At 41.3% G+C, this 19,141-nt stretch overlaps 1 protein-coding gene across 1 annotated transcript; it reads right to left on the bottom strand.

The window, feature by feature from the left end:
- Positions 1 to 267: 267 nt before the first annotated feature.
- rnd3b (Rho family GTPase 3b) lies at positions 268 to 11,656 on the bottom strand. The gene is made up of 5 exons (XM_088606250.1): positions 11,350 to 11,656; positions 10,820 to 10,907; positions 3,796 to 3,905; positions 2,763 to 2,897; positions 268 to 2,260 (listed from the first exon to the last, which is right to left on the bottom strand). Exons 1-5 carry the CDS (start codon positions 11,497 to 11,499, stop codon positions 2,012 to 2,014), a joined length of 732 nt encoding a protein of 243 aa, XP_088462376.1. The 5' UTR covers positions 11,500 to 11,656; the 3' UTR covers positions 268 to 2,011.
- Between the last annotated feature and the right edge of the window lie 7,485 nt (positions 11,657 to 19,141).

Here is a 19,141-nt window from a genome sequence, read left to right as displayed (position 1 = left end):
CTGAACAGCTCTACAGCAGCGAGACCTTTAGGTTTTAGCTGCACCACTCTAGTGAACGTGGCTACCTGGCTGTTTATTGAAAATACAGATCATTAAAGCTGCAAAAGGTCAAGAGTCTTATCTTTACATTTCGGTGTTTACACGGTTGGTAAACTTCTCCAAGCCCTTATTAAAAGGGTAATGCCAAGGGCATCCGTTTCAACCATTCGCCAAACCAGCAGAGCTGAATTCAGGTCATTTTCATTTCAACATAGTGAAGCCACTTGCAAAGGTACACAATATTGTTTTTATTTTCAAAGAGGGGGGAAAAAATATACTTCAATAAATACTGCAGAAACAGAACAGACTTACAAATGGACTTCAACATTAAAAAAAGTGATCCTCTACAGTTTGAACATTTTTATAACTTAATTTTTTTTACATTTAAATACAGAAAGCATATGCCAGCTAGCTGATAATACTGTCCCAGTGGGTACTGATGCACCAGTTCAGAAGTGTATAACTGCACAACTCCAGTCATGTGGAATCTTCAAAGTCCTGAAACATTTTCTTTTGCTTGAAGAGAAAAAAAAAAGACCAAAGTGCAACTTTATGCTTATGACTGCAGAATGTTTTTAGCACTTTCAATCCCCAAAACCTCCTCCCAGCCCAAAATGCTTCCAAAAATTGAAGCATTTACTGAAACAGTCTGATTTTTTTGTTCAACAGATGTTGAAAACTAACCACAATACTGATGTGTCCTTCAACCAAAAACAAACAAAATCCTTTGTTTGATTTTCAGACCAGGGCCAAAGAAATGCATGTATTGCATAGCCGAGGACATCCTTGCAAAGAAACAAATATTCTGGTTCCAGAAGCCTTTCAAAGGCCTTTACAGTTGGAGGGAAAAATGTTTTATAATAAACTGCATCAGACAGGATATACATTTACAGTCCTAAAAATAAAATATTTTTTCAGATTTCCAAAGCAAAACTCAACATTTCAAAATCATTTAGTTAGGCACTGGTGTCTAGGCTAGCGACAGCTCTTCTGCTTGATCCCAGCAATGGGAAATGGATATGTCTGCAAACAGACGTGCATAACCTACATTATACCCTGTATTTCATCATCGGAACAAGACTCACACTGCTGCGAAGAATTACAAGTTAAAAAAAATCATGTGCTCTATGGTTATGGGACAAGTACTGGGATTTCAACATACTGCCAAATTTCTTTGGTTAAAAACCCGTCAGAATGAAAGTTGACATTAGTACAGCACATAAATAGATGAAAATGCATGGAACATTAAAAAAAGCTTTGTTATTGTGGAAATCCTTCCAGACTCGGTTGCTGCATACCAGATTTTTTACTGTGTGGAACACATGGCCTGCCATTTTCCTCTGACATTTTTTAAAACAGGCAGTCATAAAATGAGGGCACACAAAAAAAAAAAAACTGGGCTGAACCACAGTGATTGACTGTCATGCTTTACTTCTGCTGCCCCTTTGTCTTTTGACACAAGGCGCAGGGGCCAGTGCAAGAACAGCTTTCAGTCGAAGAGCACAGCAGCACTCGGACCTGAGGAGCGTGGTTTCCAACAGGAATCTCAGACAGCGGTTTTCACATTTGCTTCAGGAAGCGCTTCACAACGCAGTTCCTCTGCTACCACACCCCCCCCCCAAAGAGATGGGCAGCCTTGACGGTTTCCTGCCGAAGGCTGGAAAGGCTGCAATGTCACTTCCAGGGCCCAGAACCAAATGAAATCGTCTCCTCCTGCAGCAGGAAACGAATTCATGGGACACCGGATGTCAAGCGAAGGCCAGGCTCGGAACTTCCTCCCGGGTGTGGAAACGAAAAGAGTCAGATCTACGCCAGGCGTTTGCGCCCATCCGAGCCGAGTCCGGCGACGCTGCTCCTCCTTCACTGGCACCTCCTATTCCAGCTCTCTCCGGGCTGCGGAGCCTTTAAAGTGCACGCAGAGCCCTCGGCTCCCCTGCAGGAGGGGGGGGCGCCCGCTGGGGGGGGGGGGGCCTCACATCACCGTGCAGCTCTTGGCCTTGTCCTTGCGCAGGTCGGACGCCACAGATGCCAGGTCTGGCCGGCTGGGCATGTGCGAGATCCTCTTGGGCGCCCGGGCCGACTTGTGGCGCTTGACGTTCTTGCTGCTCTTGTTGACGCAGGCCAGCGTGGCCACGTGGAAGATGTCCCTCACGCTGTTCTCCGACTGCACCGCCGAGCACTCGATGTACGGCGCCCCCATCTGCTTGGCCATGTTCGACCCCTGGGGGGGGGGGGGACGGAAAAGAGACATACAGACATTTTCTTTCGTGGATCAGCAGTAACCAAAACCGTTCGAGAGGGGGCGAGGAATCCTAATTCCTGCCAAACAGAGGCTCCAATATCCTTCAGTTCTGCACTGGAGAAGGAACCACACATTTAAATCATTACAGTCAAGGATCAATACTGAAAATCCCAAGAACATCCTTTCACATCTAAAAACTCTTTGCCTTCGGAGTATATATATATATGTTATATCAATAACAGTACAGGTGCAACATACTGTAAAAATGTCAGGCCTAGACCAAAGCGGGTCACAGATTGTGTGTGAATTACATGCTCAGTTAACATAATATTCCTGAACACTGAAGCCAATCGAATCTTGACATGGATTTCTGTCCGTTTCATACATTATCAATTCTTTAAAATAATGTCAATTTAAATGGGGGGATAAAGGCTCCAGGTTTAATGCATCACAGAATAGTTTTGTCAGACTAGAACGTTACCTGATCATAGGACACAGGGGTCTGTCTGTGATTGGACAGCTCCACCAACGTGCTGAGGTCCGTACGGAGATCAGACTTGCAGCCAACCAGCAACATTTTTGTATTGGGACAAAACTCCTGGATCTCACCTTTCCACTACAAAACATGTAAAAGACATTGATGAGTTCTAACCGAGTTTCAGTAATGCTTCAACATACACCAATACAGACAGCACACCTAAGAGATTTTGCACCAAGAATTTCTGCCTACGTTTCAGTGAAACTATTGGACACTTGTTTGTTTACCACTATCCTGTTAGGTGGGTAGTCCCCCACCCACCAGATTAATTTAATTCAAAATTCTCCAGATCATTAATGGACTGTAGCAGCAAATCAAGGTAAATTGACAATTTCAATGCAGAAAGAAGTACAGATTTGGTGTTCTGTGCAATTTAATAACAGGGTGAGTAATGTTTATTTAATAATGAATAACAAACATTTTTACAGCCTTGACAATACATTCAATTTAGTACAATTACACCTTCAAAAATTTTAATCATTCATCTATCATGAATATCGGGATCTATGGAGATTTCTCACCAAAACAGGGTGCAAACTGGTTTTTTTTTCCCCCACACCAAAAAATGGACCAGAGGTCTGAGCTCCTCAGCAAAATGGTCACATTAAGTCTCAGTTCACCTTTTCTACTAAACTGAACACTTGATCACCACTCTTGAGAAGCTATTGCTTAAATTTGTGTATTGCCGACTTAATAGACTAAAACATTTTAGTTTTAAAAACCATCTGCTATCTTGGATACACAATTTGTTAGGCCCCTTTAATTACAATAAAGCATGGAATGATTTTTTCTAAAGTCACCTGACCCATCTCCAACACAAAGCAAAGCCTTTCAGGAGACGAGCCACGGGACTCTTCAGATACCACGTACAGAGCCAGACATGCAATTTCTTGTTACACAAAAACCTGAAAAAAAAAAATGTTCACAGAAGCTCATGAGTACTTGTGGTATCTAACAAATTATTCTCAATACTCACTTTCTTTAATACACTGTCCAGGGTTTCTGGCCTGCTGATGTCAAAGCAGATGAGAACCGCATCCGAGTCGGGGTAGGAAAGGGGTCGCACATTGTCATAGTAAGGCGATCCTAAAACACAAATAATACCCAATTTACTTCCAAGAATTAAAACAGTTTTTTTATTCTTTTTTTTTTTAAGTCAGGAACATTACCCAGATCCTCTTACGAGGAGATCAAAAGACATTTCAAACGCTGAACCTGGTTGATAAACCCGAAGATGGCTTGGAGGTGTACAACACCCTTCCAGGATAAACCCTGGCATTTGATTTTACCGAGAGCGGAGGATTATGGTTTTTTTTGCACACATGCCTGAATATGTGATAAGGTACTAAACCGGCATTTTGTTTCTCTGAAAGAAGATGTCTGAAAATGGCAAGTTAGAGTTAAAATAAAAGTAATTTCTGGAAGTACATAAAGATGTTTTGGCCTTCTTGTTTTGGGATAAAAGTAGTGTTGTAAAATTCCTAGAAAACACGTCGGCCACTCAAAATGGGAGCTCTTCTGGTACAGCTGGAATTGAAAACAAATATTCCAAGAACTTCACTTTTTTTAGCAAGTTACATTTCTCTTTTCATGGTATAATCTTCAAATATAAAACAATGTATTATTCTTCAATATATGCAATCCCTTCAGGTCTCTTATAAATATTAATTTTACAGAAATCATTTAAGACATCCTTCCCTAGAGCTCTTTCACAGTGGAGGGAAAAATGAAGCAGTGTTGTATAATTAACTTTTAGACACTGGATGGCTTAAAAAGGCTTTATCTGAAGAAGCTAAGATTTCCATTTCTTTGAAGGTTGCACTTTTCGGAAATTATGAATATGCAATTATGTTTAATCTGCAGCAGCTGCAATCTCAGTTTAGAATGGACTGTGTAATCTGACATTTTAACCCAGCTCTAAAAAGTTTAAGACACCAGTACAACCCAGTTCACTCGAGTCATCAGGTTCAAATTATATATATATATATTCTTTTCATTTTGTGAGCTGTGACAATATGATGATTTTTTAATAAATGTGTTCCTTTTAAATAGAAAATATAAAAAGAGGCTATTTGTTCAATTCTAAATCCCCCTCCCCAATAAACAGAACCCTTCAGACTTGGTGAGCATGTATTTTCAGTTCAGCCACCAGTTTCTCCCCTGCAGTGAAGCTAGATACGTTATGCTGTAATCGAGACAAAAACCAAGACAAAGCTTTGAAAGCAAGCTTTCATATTTACAAACTTTAAGTTTAATATTAAGATTAATATCTTGTTCAAAACTTTTTGCTGGTTCAAAAATTAATTCATTCAAGCATACAAATGACTACAAAGTGGAGACGGTAAAAATTTAATGAATAAAAATGTTGTACATTAACTGATGAAATAATTAACAGTTTAATATATTAATTTATGCTTTTGAACAGCCCGAGTCCACCAAAACGAAACGCATTGTTCAGGCCACTGAAGCGCCGCAATGCCACACAATGATAAATCTGTTTGAGACCTGAAGCCTTTTTGGAGAAACCCCAGCCTGCTGTAACAAGCATTATAATACTGCTTCAAGGTGAGGCGGAAACCGTCTCCGTGGAAACGGAGCTTCTCACATTTACTGGTGTGGCCAGGAATGACAGGAATTCGGTTTCCATGCGTTAAGTAACCCCTGGGACTATAAATCACAGAAACTGTGGAATTCTGAATTCCAGTGTGCAAGATTAATCCAAACTGCCTAGGATTAATGGGGGAGTGGTATTTAAGAACACTGCATTGTCTGGGCATGCCTCTCGCTTATTGAAACCGACAGTGTAAATACTTCAGTTATCTTTTAGAGCAAAAAAAAAGTCCCCTCTAATACTGTTATAAGCCCCTTCTCTCTAGAAGGAAAACCAGCAGCCGGTCTGAAGATCTAGTCCAACAGAAAAACACTTTACCAAAGTAACACATTCCCATAAACCTTTTATTCAAAGACATGAAGGAAATAGAGAGATGGAAATGAAAAATGGCAGTTATGCATCATTTAATTGGTAAGTGATGAAAGAGGTCTCCAATGGAAACTGTTCCCCCAGTGCTATAGAGGGGAAAAGGACTCATGACTGGTTAAGCACACTGCACCCAGCTTCTTCTTCACAGCCTAACATCCTGCCCGGAAAAGGAAAGGAGTTCTGGAAAAGGGACCTCAGATGAATTAAGTATTGAAACCGCCTGTTAAAATGCCACGTTGCTTTCAAACGGTTGAAGACGTTTGGGGAACCATTCCAGAAGCTGAAATCCGACTACAGTGAACATCGCGTCTGCTAGGACAAGGGAGAAGTGGCGGGGCTTTCACTTGTGTTGAGAGACGAGAAAGAGGCCCACTACCGCTGAAGCCTCGTTGGTGTAGAGGGGCAACTACAGCACAAAGAGGTGTGCTCTAATGTGGCGCTCAGCATGACTGTAGGAGATTACAGACCATCATGGGGATTCCTTGAGGCACTCTCCACTGAATAGCCCAATAAAAGCCAATAAGGAAAGCGACATGTGCTTCAATTTGCGTCTTTCTGGTAAAGGGGATGGCAGATTGTGAATTATCTTTAATTGGTCAAAACTGTATTAAGGGAAAAACCGCAAAGCACCAAAAAGAAAATCATGATGTACTACAATCTTCAATACTCAATGTACAACGATGTCTTTAGGCACTTTACACCCCGTGGTGTAGGAGTCTGGAACAAGCTACGCAACCATTTAAGACAATACCACCAATTTTCAAGAAGCAGCTGGATGAGATCCTGAAATGTATTAGTTGTGCGTGATTGAATGGGCTGGATAGGCTAAATGAACCCCTCTCGTTGGCAAAGGTTGTGTTATTAGGCAGCATAACCTCGGATTATAACAAGTGATACACAAGTTTAATCGCTGGTTTACAGTTACCAGCTCATGAAAGGAAGAGCCGAGATACATTTCTAACCTACTTTAGTTCAGCTTTTGAAAAGCCCCCCGATATGCCCCAACAATAGGCCCATTGTACCAAGAAGTTCTAACTTTTGGTCTCCGGAATGTTAGAAATGCAGCTCCAATTCGCATTGCAAAGAAATACGATCACTGTAACAGCTAAAAAGTTTCAAAGAAGATTACAGTGCTTGTAACAAATGCATTTTTTTTTCCTGAGGTATGAGAAGTGTAGATCTCTACTCCATGAGCTGCTCTGTATTCAGAGTAGCAAGGCAGAGGTCAAGCATCTTGCAAGAAAAAATACAGTTCAGAAAAACAAAGGCTACAGATAAGAAGGGCATTTGGCCGAATCCAGCTTCCTTGGTTTTTAGTAGCAAATGGATCCAAGATCTCATCCAGCCATTTTTTAAAAAGAAATCAGGATATCAACTTCAACAAAGCTGGGCAAGCTTCTTCCAGACTCCCCTAGAAACAGGAGGTACTCCGATACACTTAAAAGCCCTGCTCCTTAGCTTCTCTTTAGTGTTGCATCACTGCAAGAGAAAAGTAATCATGTGCAAGAATCTGGTTCACAGAGTCCCTGTCGTGACTGTGGCATAAAAGAATAGTTTGACAAATGACTTCTGGAGAAATGCAATTGCAAGAGCCACACAGAAGATACTGTGAAGGGCAATACTTCAGCTGGATTGGTCTCAGGCAGAAACAGCTGTACCGGAATATCAGAGCAGCTACAGCACTTCTCTCAAAAAACAGTAATTAATTGCTCTCTATCTAAAAACAAACCTCAATCCAAGCAGGCTGAAACTAATTCAGATTCTCCCACCCCCCCAATACCTTTGCTAAGCAATGATCTCCCATGAACAGTGCAGATCCACGAGACCCCCCCTGATAAAAGACAAGAAAGCAGTGCTGTCGGCAGGGGGTCAGCTGCCTCTCCAGATGAGCTGCAGTGCTTGTCCCTTTGTCTCATCCCTGGCTGCCTGGTGATAAGCAGCAGCCATTATTGATTGATTAGGCTGGGTGTGAGATGGAGAACCTTCAAAGAGGGCCAGTCTTCCAGCTGCTCTCCTGACGGCCCAGCCTTCCTGCACCACAGAGCCAGTCAGAACAAGGCGAAAACAGCCATATGTTTTACATTGACCCACATGGTAGGAGTATGTGCAAAAACACCACAACAACTTTTTCTAGTACTAGAAAATTACAATTAATTATACAATTATCTGAAATAAATGGGAATGCCCAGAACCTTGGGAAGCAGCTGCCTCACCCTTCATCCTAGCCTCGCTGGGCATCTCGTTTACTGTTGCATTATTCCAAGCAAACAGCTCCAGGACGTGTAAACAAGGGAAAAAGGGACACCTGCCGAGTCCCATAAAATGGTGGATCTTTGTCCTCTTGTGCACAAGAATAAAAGAAGGATACACTTGTATTTAAAGTGAGAATGCCTCTAGGCAACAACTCGTGAATTACCATTAATAGTGTTAAGCGCAGTGAGCCAAGTCCAATCATTAGGCTAACAGTTTCACATCCACTCTTTATGTTTTGCATCCCGGCTTTCCAATGGTCCACGGAATACACGTTGAAGGACAAAGTCTTCAAAAAATCGATTTTTAAAAAATGCCTTCAAGAAAGCCGAGCGCTAACACTTTAAGCAAGACAAAAAAAAAACAGTTTTCCTACTGAAAACACTTCAACGACAACTGTGAAACATTGTATAGATTCCAATTCACAAAAAGGTTCAGCAATCCAGGCTTTAAGCAGCTGGGTGATTGACGGAATCCTATAAATAAATCACCACTTCTACTGGATATTCAGGACCATGTGAATGATTGATTAGCCAATAGATTTGGTGACACTCCTATCTGTTCCAGATCTAATGATTAACAGAAACCGAATACCAGCTGTTTCAAGGTGCAGCCAACTCAAAAGCACATTTAACAGACCCAGGATAATAAATGAAATTGCTGCTCCATGACATACTGTATATGCATTGAATGTTTAGCAAAGTCACTTATCAGATTTCAGGTTTTTTTTAAGAAGGTTCCCTTTACAAGATCTAAACCGAGACACTTCTGCTGCACTTCGAATAATTTCACATTGCCAGTAAACACTCAAGATTGTCTTAATTTATTAGATGCCCATCTTACCAATGAGTTAGAGGTTAGCTGGTAAATGGCTTCTGCTCTCCAGAAATCTTTCAGCATGCAAAGATATCTATATGTAAAAAACATTCTAAAGAATTCAGGACGGTTCCCAGTAATCTAAATTGGGGGGGGAAATCTTCAAACAGGGCAAATAAGACAAAACCTCATTAAAGGCAGCTAAGAAGCCGAGGTGTCCGAGCTGTTGACGTACCTAATCCATATACCCCTGGACTCAAACAGATCAGCAGCCAGCACTAGAATTTTGACCAATTACAGTGAGCAGAAAGGAATTTGGCAATACCACGTAATTATTTCCAGACAGTCTGAAAATCCTGGATGGGATTTTTGTTCTATAGATGGACAAAAAAAAAAAAGCATCCCTGTGTCTGCGATAGACTGGTATCCCATCCAGGGTGCAGCCCTGCCTTATGCCCTGTGCTTCTGGGCTAGAATCCAGGTTGCTGCGGGAACCGAGAGAGGACAGAGGTCTATGCTTGTGCACACGATTAATACTAAACAACAAAAGCACCGACATGATAACTTTGATGGCACACATCTCCCATCTGTGTCCTCTGGCTTAGTCAGAACAAAAAAAATTAAGTTCTAAATACAAGACTAAAAAGCAGAAATATTTCAAAGCTGTGCACTACTGCATAGCACAAATTTAAAATCAAGGCTGAATAGTCTTGGACCATAGAATAGGTGTACATTTGTACCTGGATGGAATTGCATGTATACAATTTTAAATTCCTTAGATCCATACACCTTAAGACAAAACCTCGATCACATTTCGGGGTGTCTTTGGGAATGGGCAATATTATTCCAACTCAACGGCACGGATCTGCATCCTCTTATTTCCTTACAGGAAAATAAAAAGACAGGAAAGGAGGAACACAATGAAAGATTTAAACTCTTGTCGGACTGTAGCTCATCATTCCGCGCATACCGATATCCCAGCGTCACATTCCGCTTTCATCTGGAACCGGGCAGATCACAGACGTCAAGGAAAGAGCTGCAACGCCTGAAGAATGTTGAGCTCACCTCCTTCAACGGATTTCATCTGCACCAGACCCACCTCTGAGCTCCAGCCGCATTTTCACTTCGCTCACAAAATACAGAAGTTCGCACAAGCACGGCCGTAACCACAAAACACACACAGGCAAGAACACGAGAAGCAGGGACACAGAACCACTTCACAGAAGCGATGGGAAAGCGTTCTGGAGTCACCCCAGAGGAGTTAAGAAACCCAAGGTAGTTACGAGCCAGTTTTCCGCGAACTAGCAAACCCTTAAAAAAGTACCAGTCCGTGGCCAAGTCGCTGCACAAGCAACTTGCTGAGCTCAGTTCGAGCGGAAAATATTTTCTGTAGAATGTCCTATCAGTGTTCACTTTTATTACATGCCGTAAAAACGAAAAGACCTACACGGTTTTTGAAGAATGGCAAGAACAAAAGACAATGCTTCACAGTGCAGCAAAACTATCTCCAGCAAACTGGTGGTTGCGCCGCTCACATGTACAGTACACACCAGAGATGAAAACAAGGTTTTCAAGTGTTCACATAAAAAGTAATGCACCTCAACCAGGTGCGAAGCGTGTTTTCAACTATTCATTAGAGTAATTAAAATAGTCTTGCCGCGTGAATTAATGATGTTCTTTAACTGCTTTTGTTACAAAATACAGTAAAATAAAACTGGAAAATCGTGCAAGAACAAGCAAGACAAGGAATACTTTGGGGGCAAATCTGAAAGATCATATCCGATGTAACTATTGCAAAAATCTCACATTTATGAGGAGAAAGCAAAAAAGGGATATAACATCTAGTCTTAGAAACGAACAGACGCTAATTCACTATTTTAAAAAAGCGCTCAAGAACATCATCTTCTCCACATGCAGGCGGTACGATCCGCGGTCGGGATATTAAAACGCTTACCTGAAGTGTCCCAGAGACTGAGTTCAATCCTCTGCGTGTCGATTTCGAAACTGGCCGTGTAATTCTCAAACACTGTCGGGACGTAGTTCTAAACGGAAAGGAGAGCACATTTCAGCCCTTTCATCCTTAGGTATAACGAGGACAGACGCAGGAGGTACACTCAACACTCAAAATGCGTAACGCATGGCTAAAAGATAAAAAAAAGACCCGAGTGCAATGTTCTAATAACATCGCAGGACAGGAGTTGTTTTCACCCAAATCCAATAAAAAAAAAGTAAGACAATAACTCCTAGACAATAAACCCGATTTCACCGAGATGAAATGAGCACGCCGCATCTCACTTCAGCGGAAAATGAATGCCCTTCGGGGAACCAGGGGCAACTGAAGTAAGTCCCAGAATGTGGAATGAAACAAACGGCTGAGTGGCGTGAGAACACGAGTGGGAAGAGCACAGCACGGCTCCACAGACGGGCACGAGTTTCAAGTTAGGAATCCGGGGGATCCAGCCCGAGAGCCCCCGCAACACGTACCTCGGGAAAGCAGTCCTTGGCGAACACATGGAGCAGTGCCGTTTTCCCACACTGACTGTCCCCCACCACCACTATTTTACACTTCACACTCTGGTTGGGATCCATCCCGGATTTACTGGAGAGCTTCTGGCCGGGTCTTCTCTCCTTCATTGATTTCGTTTCGTTTCTTCGTTACCTTACGCCGTCCTCGCAAATCAAATCCCCCAGGAACAGAAAAGCGAGCCAGCAATTAATCCACCCCCCCCCTCCCAGGTCGAGCAAGGAACTCCTCTCCCGGTCGCACCCAGCCTGTCACAGTAACTGCTCTCTGCTACACACTTGCCGGTTTATATACGAGACTCGGAGCCAATCGGTTTCGCTCGCAGCGCCGAGCAGTGAGCCTCCCCTTTCCCCAGCGCACAGGAACAAAGAGACTCCGGACTCCGGGAGGACAGCTACACAAGCCGAGCTACAGGCGGAAAGCGCCCTCTAACATGCTGCCGAGGAGCACAGTTCTCGGAGAAAAGGCCCTCTAACCTGAAGTTATTGACTTCATCTGTTGTTTCAGCTACATCTTCCGTAACGTGCTGAGAGTTTTTTTTGTAAAAAATACTGTTGTTGAACTGCTGTTCAATAGTTATCAGTGTTGTTGTTGTTGTCGTTGAAGACCATCCTTTTTATCTCCTGCAAATATTCATGATGCAGAAGTGGTACAATAATGTAATTAAAACCACAGACAACTGTCAGCAACACACTTTAGTTCACAATCATCCGATTAAGATAATAAGAAAATTCAGCAAAGTCTCTATGAACGTTTCATCTCGTACCCCGAAAGCTGGACTTGCCAAAAATGCCATTTCTGTACCTATATTCTCTCAATTGCAGCTTATATGCAGTCTTTAATATACAATGGGATTTTACGAATACCTGTAAAATGTTAATTATTATCATGTTTCATGTTTCATTTTATCTTTAACTCTTAGACCATAAAATACACTACGTCATGCATCGGTCATGAGTCATCCAAGATGACTTTACCTGTTACAATCAACAGTGACAGCAAGCCGCGGTTCGTGTGTAACAGGGCTGGTATTACGGCTCATCATAACTTTGAATCCATTAATTATTATGCATATTTTCGAGCTCTTTTAAAGTTCTTTTTGGATCCGGTTTCAAGTGTTATTGGTGCTGTGTTATTAAGCTACGAGCCTCAGGACAGATGTGCAACAGCAGCGGGCCAGTTCGACAAGAACACGATCAAAGACATCCTGGGTAATTAGGGCGGCGATCTCGGCATGTGCCTGATCTCGTCGCTTGTGCTTAAAGTTTGTTGAAACAGCGGAGGAAAGACGAAATAATTCCGTCTGAGGTGATGCCCCCCACCTCCCCCCAAAACACACGCTCAAATGTGCCTTGTTGGGGGTGTTATTATCCTTAATAACGATACCTTACAGGTAAGAAAGAAAAAGCTACTTTCATCCCGAGTGAAGCGCATATTGTAAATGACGCTAGCTTACAGCCGGTGTCGGCCGTGAATTCAAACTATCAGTGCGGATGACAGTTGTTATCATGGAGATTTATGTATGTATAAATGTGTGTGTGTGTGTGTAACTGTCTGTATGTAGAGCAGCTACACATAACATCTGTAAACTGACGCCGTACACCTGAGGCTACGGTACGCGGGAGACCTCATTTCACCTCGTGAAGGTGGGTCTGCCTCAATCCTGCACAGACTCTCCACGCAAACACAGCCGCAGCAGATAATGATCTAAATAAAATTAAAATTATCTTTGGAAGCGTCTTGTGAAAAGGTTGTCCTTGCTCAGGGGCACACCAACACATTTAAAAAAAGAACACAGCTTTTGCTAGTTTTGATATAAAGGTTGTAGGTCTTTGTTGTTTTAAAGAAATAATATCTTTCAGTTATAGATGGGGAAAGTGAGGATCTATTTGAATTGAATCTGAATGGTGTTGGGTTGCAGTCATGTTGCTATAAGTATGTATATAACATCACCGTAGTGAGAGAAGTGTTATTCGGATGAGTGTTATATTTAATCAAAAAAGAAGTGTGTGTTTTGCTATGGCTCTTTTACGCTGCTTTACAGAAATGTCTGGTCTGCAACAAAGGAAATCAATACCTTTCTTGCCTCATGAGACAAGCATGTTACGGTACTCCTGCGTGGTTGAAACATACTGTATGTGGGCCCAAATTAAAAAGAGTTACATTGCGACTCTGAAAGACCATATATGAAATTGCCCGATTGCCTTTTGTTACATTCATATAAGAAAATCCTACTCTGTGACTGAAATAAATTGGTGTCACTTTGAAAACACGTTTTGAGCTTTGAGAAGATACCTCTAAAGGTGCTATCTAAAATATTTATATTATTATTTTTTATCTGTGAGACAGATTTAAAAAAAAGGCCTACAAAGTATTGTGATATTAGGCAAGGGTAATATATTTAATGCACATATATTTTGTATGTATGCACTTTTTAAGAAATTGTATTAATTTGCTTCTGGCAATTCAGTATGTTTTTTGAGGTCATGTGCAAAAGAATTAATTAAATTATTAAACCGACATTAAATATAGGTACAAACGTAAGTTACTTGTACATATTGCCATATCTTTGACTTGTAAGTAAGTTACTTATCTGTAGAATTGGCCATCTTAAACTGGGCCCCTGCGGATGAGTGAAGGATTTGAATTGAAATGAATAATAAGAATTCGAGTAGGGAGCTGTGTCAGCATACGCAGGCTCCAAAGGAACAAGTAAAGGTTTATTCCTTAGCCAAGAAGCTAACCAAGGCCTTGGACTGGTCAGCACTGGGACTGGAGTCTGCTTCTGCAAGAGGTGTTGGTGGACCAATAGGGGGCACTCTTATAAGGCAGTGCCGCAGTGTGGCCCCAGTGTGGAGACCAGGAACTCTGTGCTGTATGAGGTGATGACCTCTGGGTGACATGTGAAACTGAGGTCCTGTCTAGATGGTGATTAATGATCCCGTGACACTTGAGATTCCATGAAAGATTAGGGGTGTTAGCCCTGGTTTCCTGGATAAATTCCACTCATGGCTTGTACAATCTGCCCCCCCCAAAGACTGATCGGTGTATAGTGTCCTGGTTCTGTTCTCCCCCTTTAATGAAATGGTGTTAGATCTGCAGTCTTTCTGGCCCCTGTATTATAAAATTAAGATTTTAAAAACATATATGGTAATATATCAATGCTGTCATTTTAGAAATAAATCAACAAGATCAAAGCATGAGTGAAGAAACCCCTATAATGTTGACAGTCCTTTCTTGTTCTGTTGCTACAACAGATCTCTTCTTTCTGTACGATACTAATGATGTCGTTTTTTTAAAGTCTGAAAAACAGTCTTGTGATAGGATAAGAGATAGAGATGAATAGGTATTATAAGCATTTAGGGAACTACTTTGTTTTTATACGCAATTGAAATGCTGACAAGTTTATTAGAAAATGCAGGAGAGAGTACCGACTAAGGAACCAAAGACATCATTTTAAAGTATTTGTACTGGTTTAATGACATACTGTATGTAAGAGAGAGAGGATAGTACATCATAGTTTCATCAAGTCAGGAGGGTGATTCACCCTGTAATCACACTCTGGAAAATCATGTCCTGATGGCAAGGTATTGAGATTTCTCCAGCTCTGCCCATCAGCAGTTTCTCACATGACATGCTTAATAACAGGGGGAATGAAAAAAGATATCTTTTTGTACCTCACGAAGGAAAGCAATTCATTTGCAGCTATGCCGAAGGCCTCACATTTAAAGCCCTTTCACAAAATTCAAATGGGTTGATAATGGTAATTTGCCACATCTCCTGGAAATCCTGATTCTTTGTCATCTCCTACATTCTTACTGTATATATGCTAAAGACACGGCTCTGACAAATCTGCAAAGAGCAATGAAAAACACTTTAAAATGAATGTCTTAAAAATGAGAAGGATGCGTTTACTATGTAAGCTATTAAGCATTGTATTTATATTGTTGAAAAAAAATATGATCCTGACAAAATCTTAGTAACCCACAGAACAATTGCACCACATTAGCGCCTATCATAATTACAGCTATTTTTCCAATTAGCCTTATCCCTGCAAAATGTACTTGATTTTGTGCTGCACAAAGAATGAGAAAATCAACACTGAAATACGCTCTTCTTCGAATGTGCAGACGTGTGAGACTGATGCTGGTAGTCAGAGTGCTTCTCTTTAGTGGAATGGGACGGGCAGCAGACTGTGACAATTACAATGTGCAAAACTATTTCATTTACATTTGCATTGCATTGCAGATCTATTCCTGTTGGTGTTTTCTTCCTTACTGAGCAAAATCTGAAAATTATCTTATTTAATCTGTACATAAACTACAAGCTTTTAGTTCTGACTTCAAATCAATGCATACAGAACACACAGAGCATAGAAGGAGGGCTTTGTTAGGGTTTCTACAGATGTGCTGATGACTGGTGGCTTTCACTTTCTGTCCATTTATTGCATGTCCTGGTGAACCTTAGTACTTCCTTTGATGCTGCTGATTATACCATCTTCCTGAAAATGTTTGAGAAGGGTTGGTATGACTGGAGACTGATTTGACTGACTGGTGTCCCACAAGGCTCTGTTCTTGGTGCAAATTCGTTTCAGTATCTGTATCTTACCACTGGATCCTATTCTTAAGGATGTACATATGGATTCAGTCTTAATTTCTGTGCTAGTGACTCCCACATGTACTGTATGTCAGCATGGATACTGGTGTTAATCAAACACTCTTTTCACTTTGCTTAGATTATTTTTAAAAGAGGGTGCAACAAAACTTTTTCCCTCTTAATTTTGACAAGATCGATTGGCTGACTCTCCTTATCAGCTCAGCAGATGTGTCTGCCTTAGTTCGCTGGTACTGGAATTAATGCAAGTACTCACCTGGTGAATCCTGGAGATGTTTTTGAACTGAGCGTTTAAAGCTTGTGTTGACAGTGTTGTGTTTTGTTATTTCCATAACATCACACATATTCATTCACATCTCTCTCAGTCTGATGGAGAAGACCTAACGTCTGCTTGATTTAAACCACTGATGCTTCCAGGCTCGATTATTGTAATTCAGTGCTTTCTGGTGTATCTAAACATGTTCTTAACAAGTTTCAGCATGTTCACAACCCAACCACTTAGACTTTAACCAGAACTAAAACAGATGGGCATATATCATCTGTTTAAGCTTCCTTCTACTGACTTCCTGTGAATTTCAGAGTAAAAACCCAAAATATTGCAGCTCATCTCTAAGGGCAGGAAAAGTTTGGCTCATAAATTGCCCCCTCTTGGGGATAAATAAAGTATTTTGAATTGAATGACTGCATCAGTGAACTGTTAACCTTATACACGCCTAGAGGTATAATCAAGTAGGCACTCGATAGACTCTGGCCATCTTTCAGTTATACATGATTCCAAGCACAAGGAGACCAGTGCTTTCTGTTCTGGAACTCCAGGACAACTGAGTAATTTTTCAAGCCAGTAACAGGTCTTGCAAGACAATCGACACTTTAAAAACCTGTCTAAGAATGCACATCTGTACTATAGTTTTAATAAATTTTTAATTTAATGTAATTGTATTGCCTTTTGTACATTGTCTTGATGTGATATAATGATATACAGTAATGATATAATTACTGTATAATGAAGGTTATTTAATAATTATAACAGCATCTCAAAATAAACAGAAGTATCAACACCATTAGGGCATTTCACCTATATACTGATGTAGTAACGAGGCGCACTTTGACTCTGAAGCCCTTTGCTTTACTGATTTTATGACAGCAATTAGGTTTTTGTTTCAAAATCATATTTTGGCAGAGGCACCATCATTTCTATCAGCAACACCACCTCACATTAATAAATGCAAACAGAAGGACTCCAAATGTACAGGAAGAATTAATCTTGAAATGGTACATTGACTGTAGTCTTTCAGCTTTGCTGTGCGGGCTGTAAACTCTTATAACAGGGAGCCTCCGGTCCCAAGTCTGGCAGAAGGGGGAGGGTTGCTGGGACACTATTCACTACCCACAGTTCAACACAAGAGGAAGGTGTGGAGGAGAACTGCACGAGAGAGAAGGACGATCTGTAATCCCTCAAGAGACGGTGATCAAGATATAGCGGTGGTCCTGACAATCCCCCTAGAGGATGACAGAGGGTGATTGGTGGCCTGTCTGATTGTGGTTTTTTTTTTTGGGTTGTCTCGCCACATGCTAACAATTTGAATCAAGCCTAATGCGTTATTACAGCTTAAACGCCAAGTTTCCAGCCTTGTTACATTAAACATCTCGCCTTGTCAGCTCTGAGGCATGTAAGAGGCTCCCTGGGAACTATGGGTTGGGGCCCGGCCTGGGTTGTCATGGCGATTCAGCATGACACGCACCCCGGGCTCGAGCAGAGGTGTGAACATCTGGGGATTAGTGTCCATCCGCGCTATGGACAGGGGCTGTGCCTGCGTGTGGCTAATTAAGCGCAATCAGCAGGCCTCAATGGGCTTCATTCCCCCGCCCCCTGCCTTTCGCATCCACATGGAGACTCTCATCAGGGCGTGCTAATTGACTGCCCCCTGAGCAAATGTTGGTGTCACAGTGAAGATGCTGCATTGAGCTAAAGGCACTTAGGCAGACAGGGGTGGGAGCGCCACAACGGTTGAAGTCATCACTTCAAAGACCCGGAAACCGCTGCAGTCTAAAGTGTAGCCCCAGGAGGTCTCTAAGACAGGCCTTTGGGCTGTCTGTGGTCCCGGGTCCTTCCGAGGCACCGTGAAGCAGATAGCAACGAGGGTAGTGTTGCATCACCGCTGATACTAAATCAGCATCTCTTCTGAAAACAACGGCATTATAACCAAAATGGGGATCAATTATATTTAATCATTAGAGTCACCTTCTCCAAACTCCTTCAAATCCAGACTCAAAACCTTCTTCTTCAGAAAAGCCTTTACTGAACTGGTTCCATTCTTCACCCCTCTGCTCTTCTTAATACCACCTTCCACGGTCTCCTCTATTGTTATTGTTGTAATTGTAATTGTGTCTTATATTGTGAAATCTTCGTATTTATTGTTGTAGTCTTCTTATTTATTGTTGTTGTCATCCTGTAAAGCGCTTTGAGAAGCCACCTTTAAAGGCACTATATAAAATAATTTTTTTTATTATTATTATTATTAATATTATTACTTCACTTGATGACCAAAGATTCATGCGTGTGATGTGTCACGTTTTCTTATGAACTATTTATTGTGTTGTTGGAAAGGTAGTGTCTGCTACACTTTTAACTGCATCTTAAATATTCACGTTAATGACTACTGTTAGTGTGAAAAAACATTACTTGGATTAACATTACAGCTGCTGACCCAGAATGTGACAGATTGTTGCCTTTCAAGTCCACAGGGTGTCTTCCTGTACTGTACAGTACGTGTTTCTGGTGTCATCACCAGTACAGTTTATCTTTTGTGAATCAAACTTTACTTTTTCCTAAAGCAATATAATACAATATGAAAATAAAAACAACAATTCACCCCACGCAAAAGGAAACCTGCAGCTTCTTGTCAAACACATCGCTGCTCAGTAAGACCTAAGATTACAGAAAACTGGCATTTCCTGTCTTAGACCAGTAACCATGGTGACTGGTTTCTAATTCCTGTGTAAATGGTTTACTGGAAGGTGAGCCCAGACTGTTTTTTGTCACTGTGATTTAAACATAGCTTCTCTCCTATGTAAAGAATGTATTTTTCCATTATAAAGCTACTTGCTCATATTTGTCATATTTATATTCTTTGGATA

The sequence above is a fragment of the Lepisosteus platostomus genome, chromosome 14 (genome assembly GCF_059453375.1).
Source record: "Lepisosteus platostomus isolate fLepPlt1 chromosome 14, fLepPlt1.hap1, whole genome shotgun sequence".
In the NCBI taxonomy this organism is placed as follows: domain Eukaryota; kingdom Metazoa; phylum Chordata; class Actinopteri; order Semionotiformes; family Lepisosteidae; genus Lepisosteus; species Lepisosteus platostomus.
Note: the sequence above shows the minus strand (reverse complement) of the source record. Positions and strands in the feature narration are given on the sequence as shown.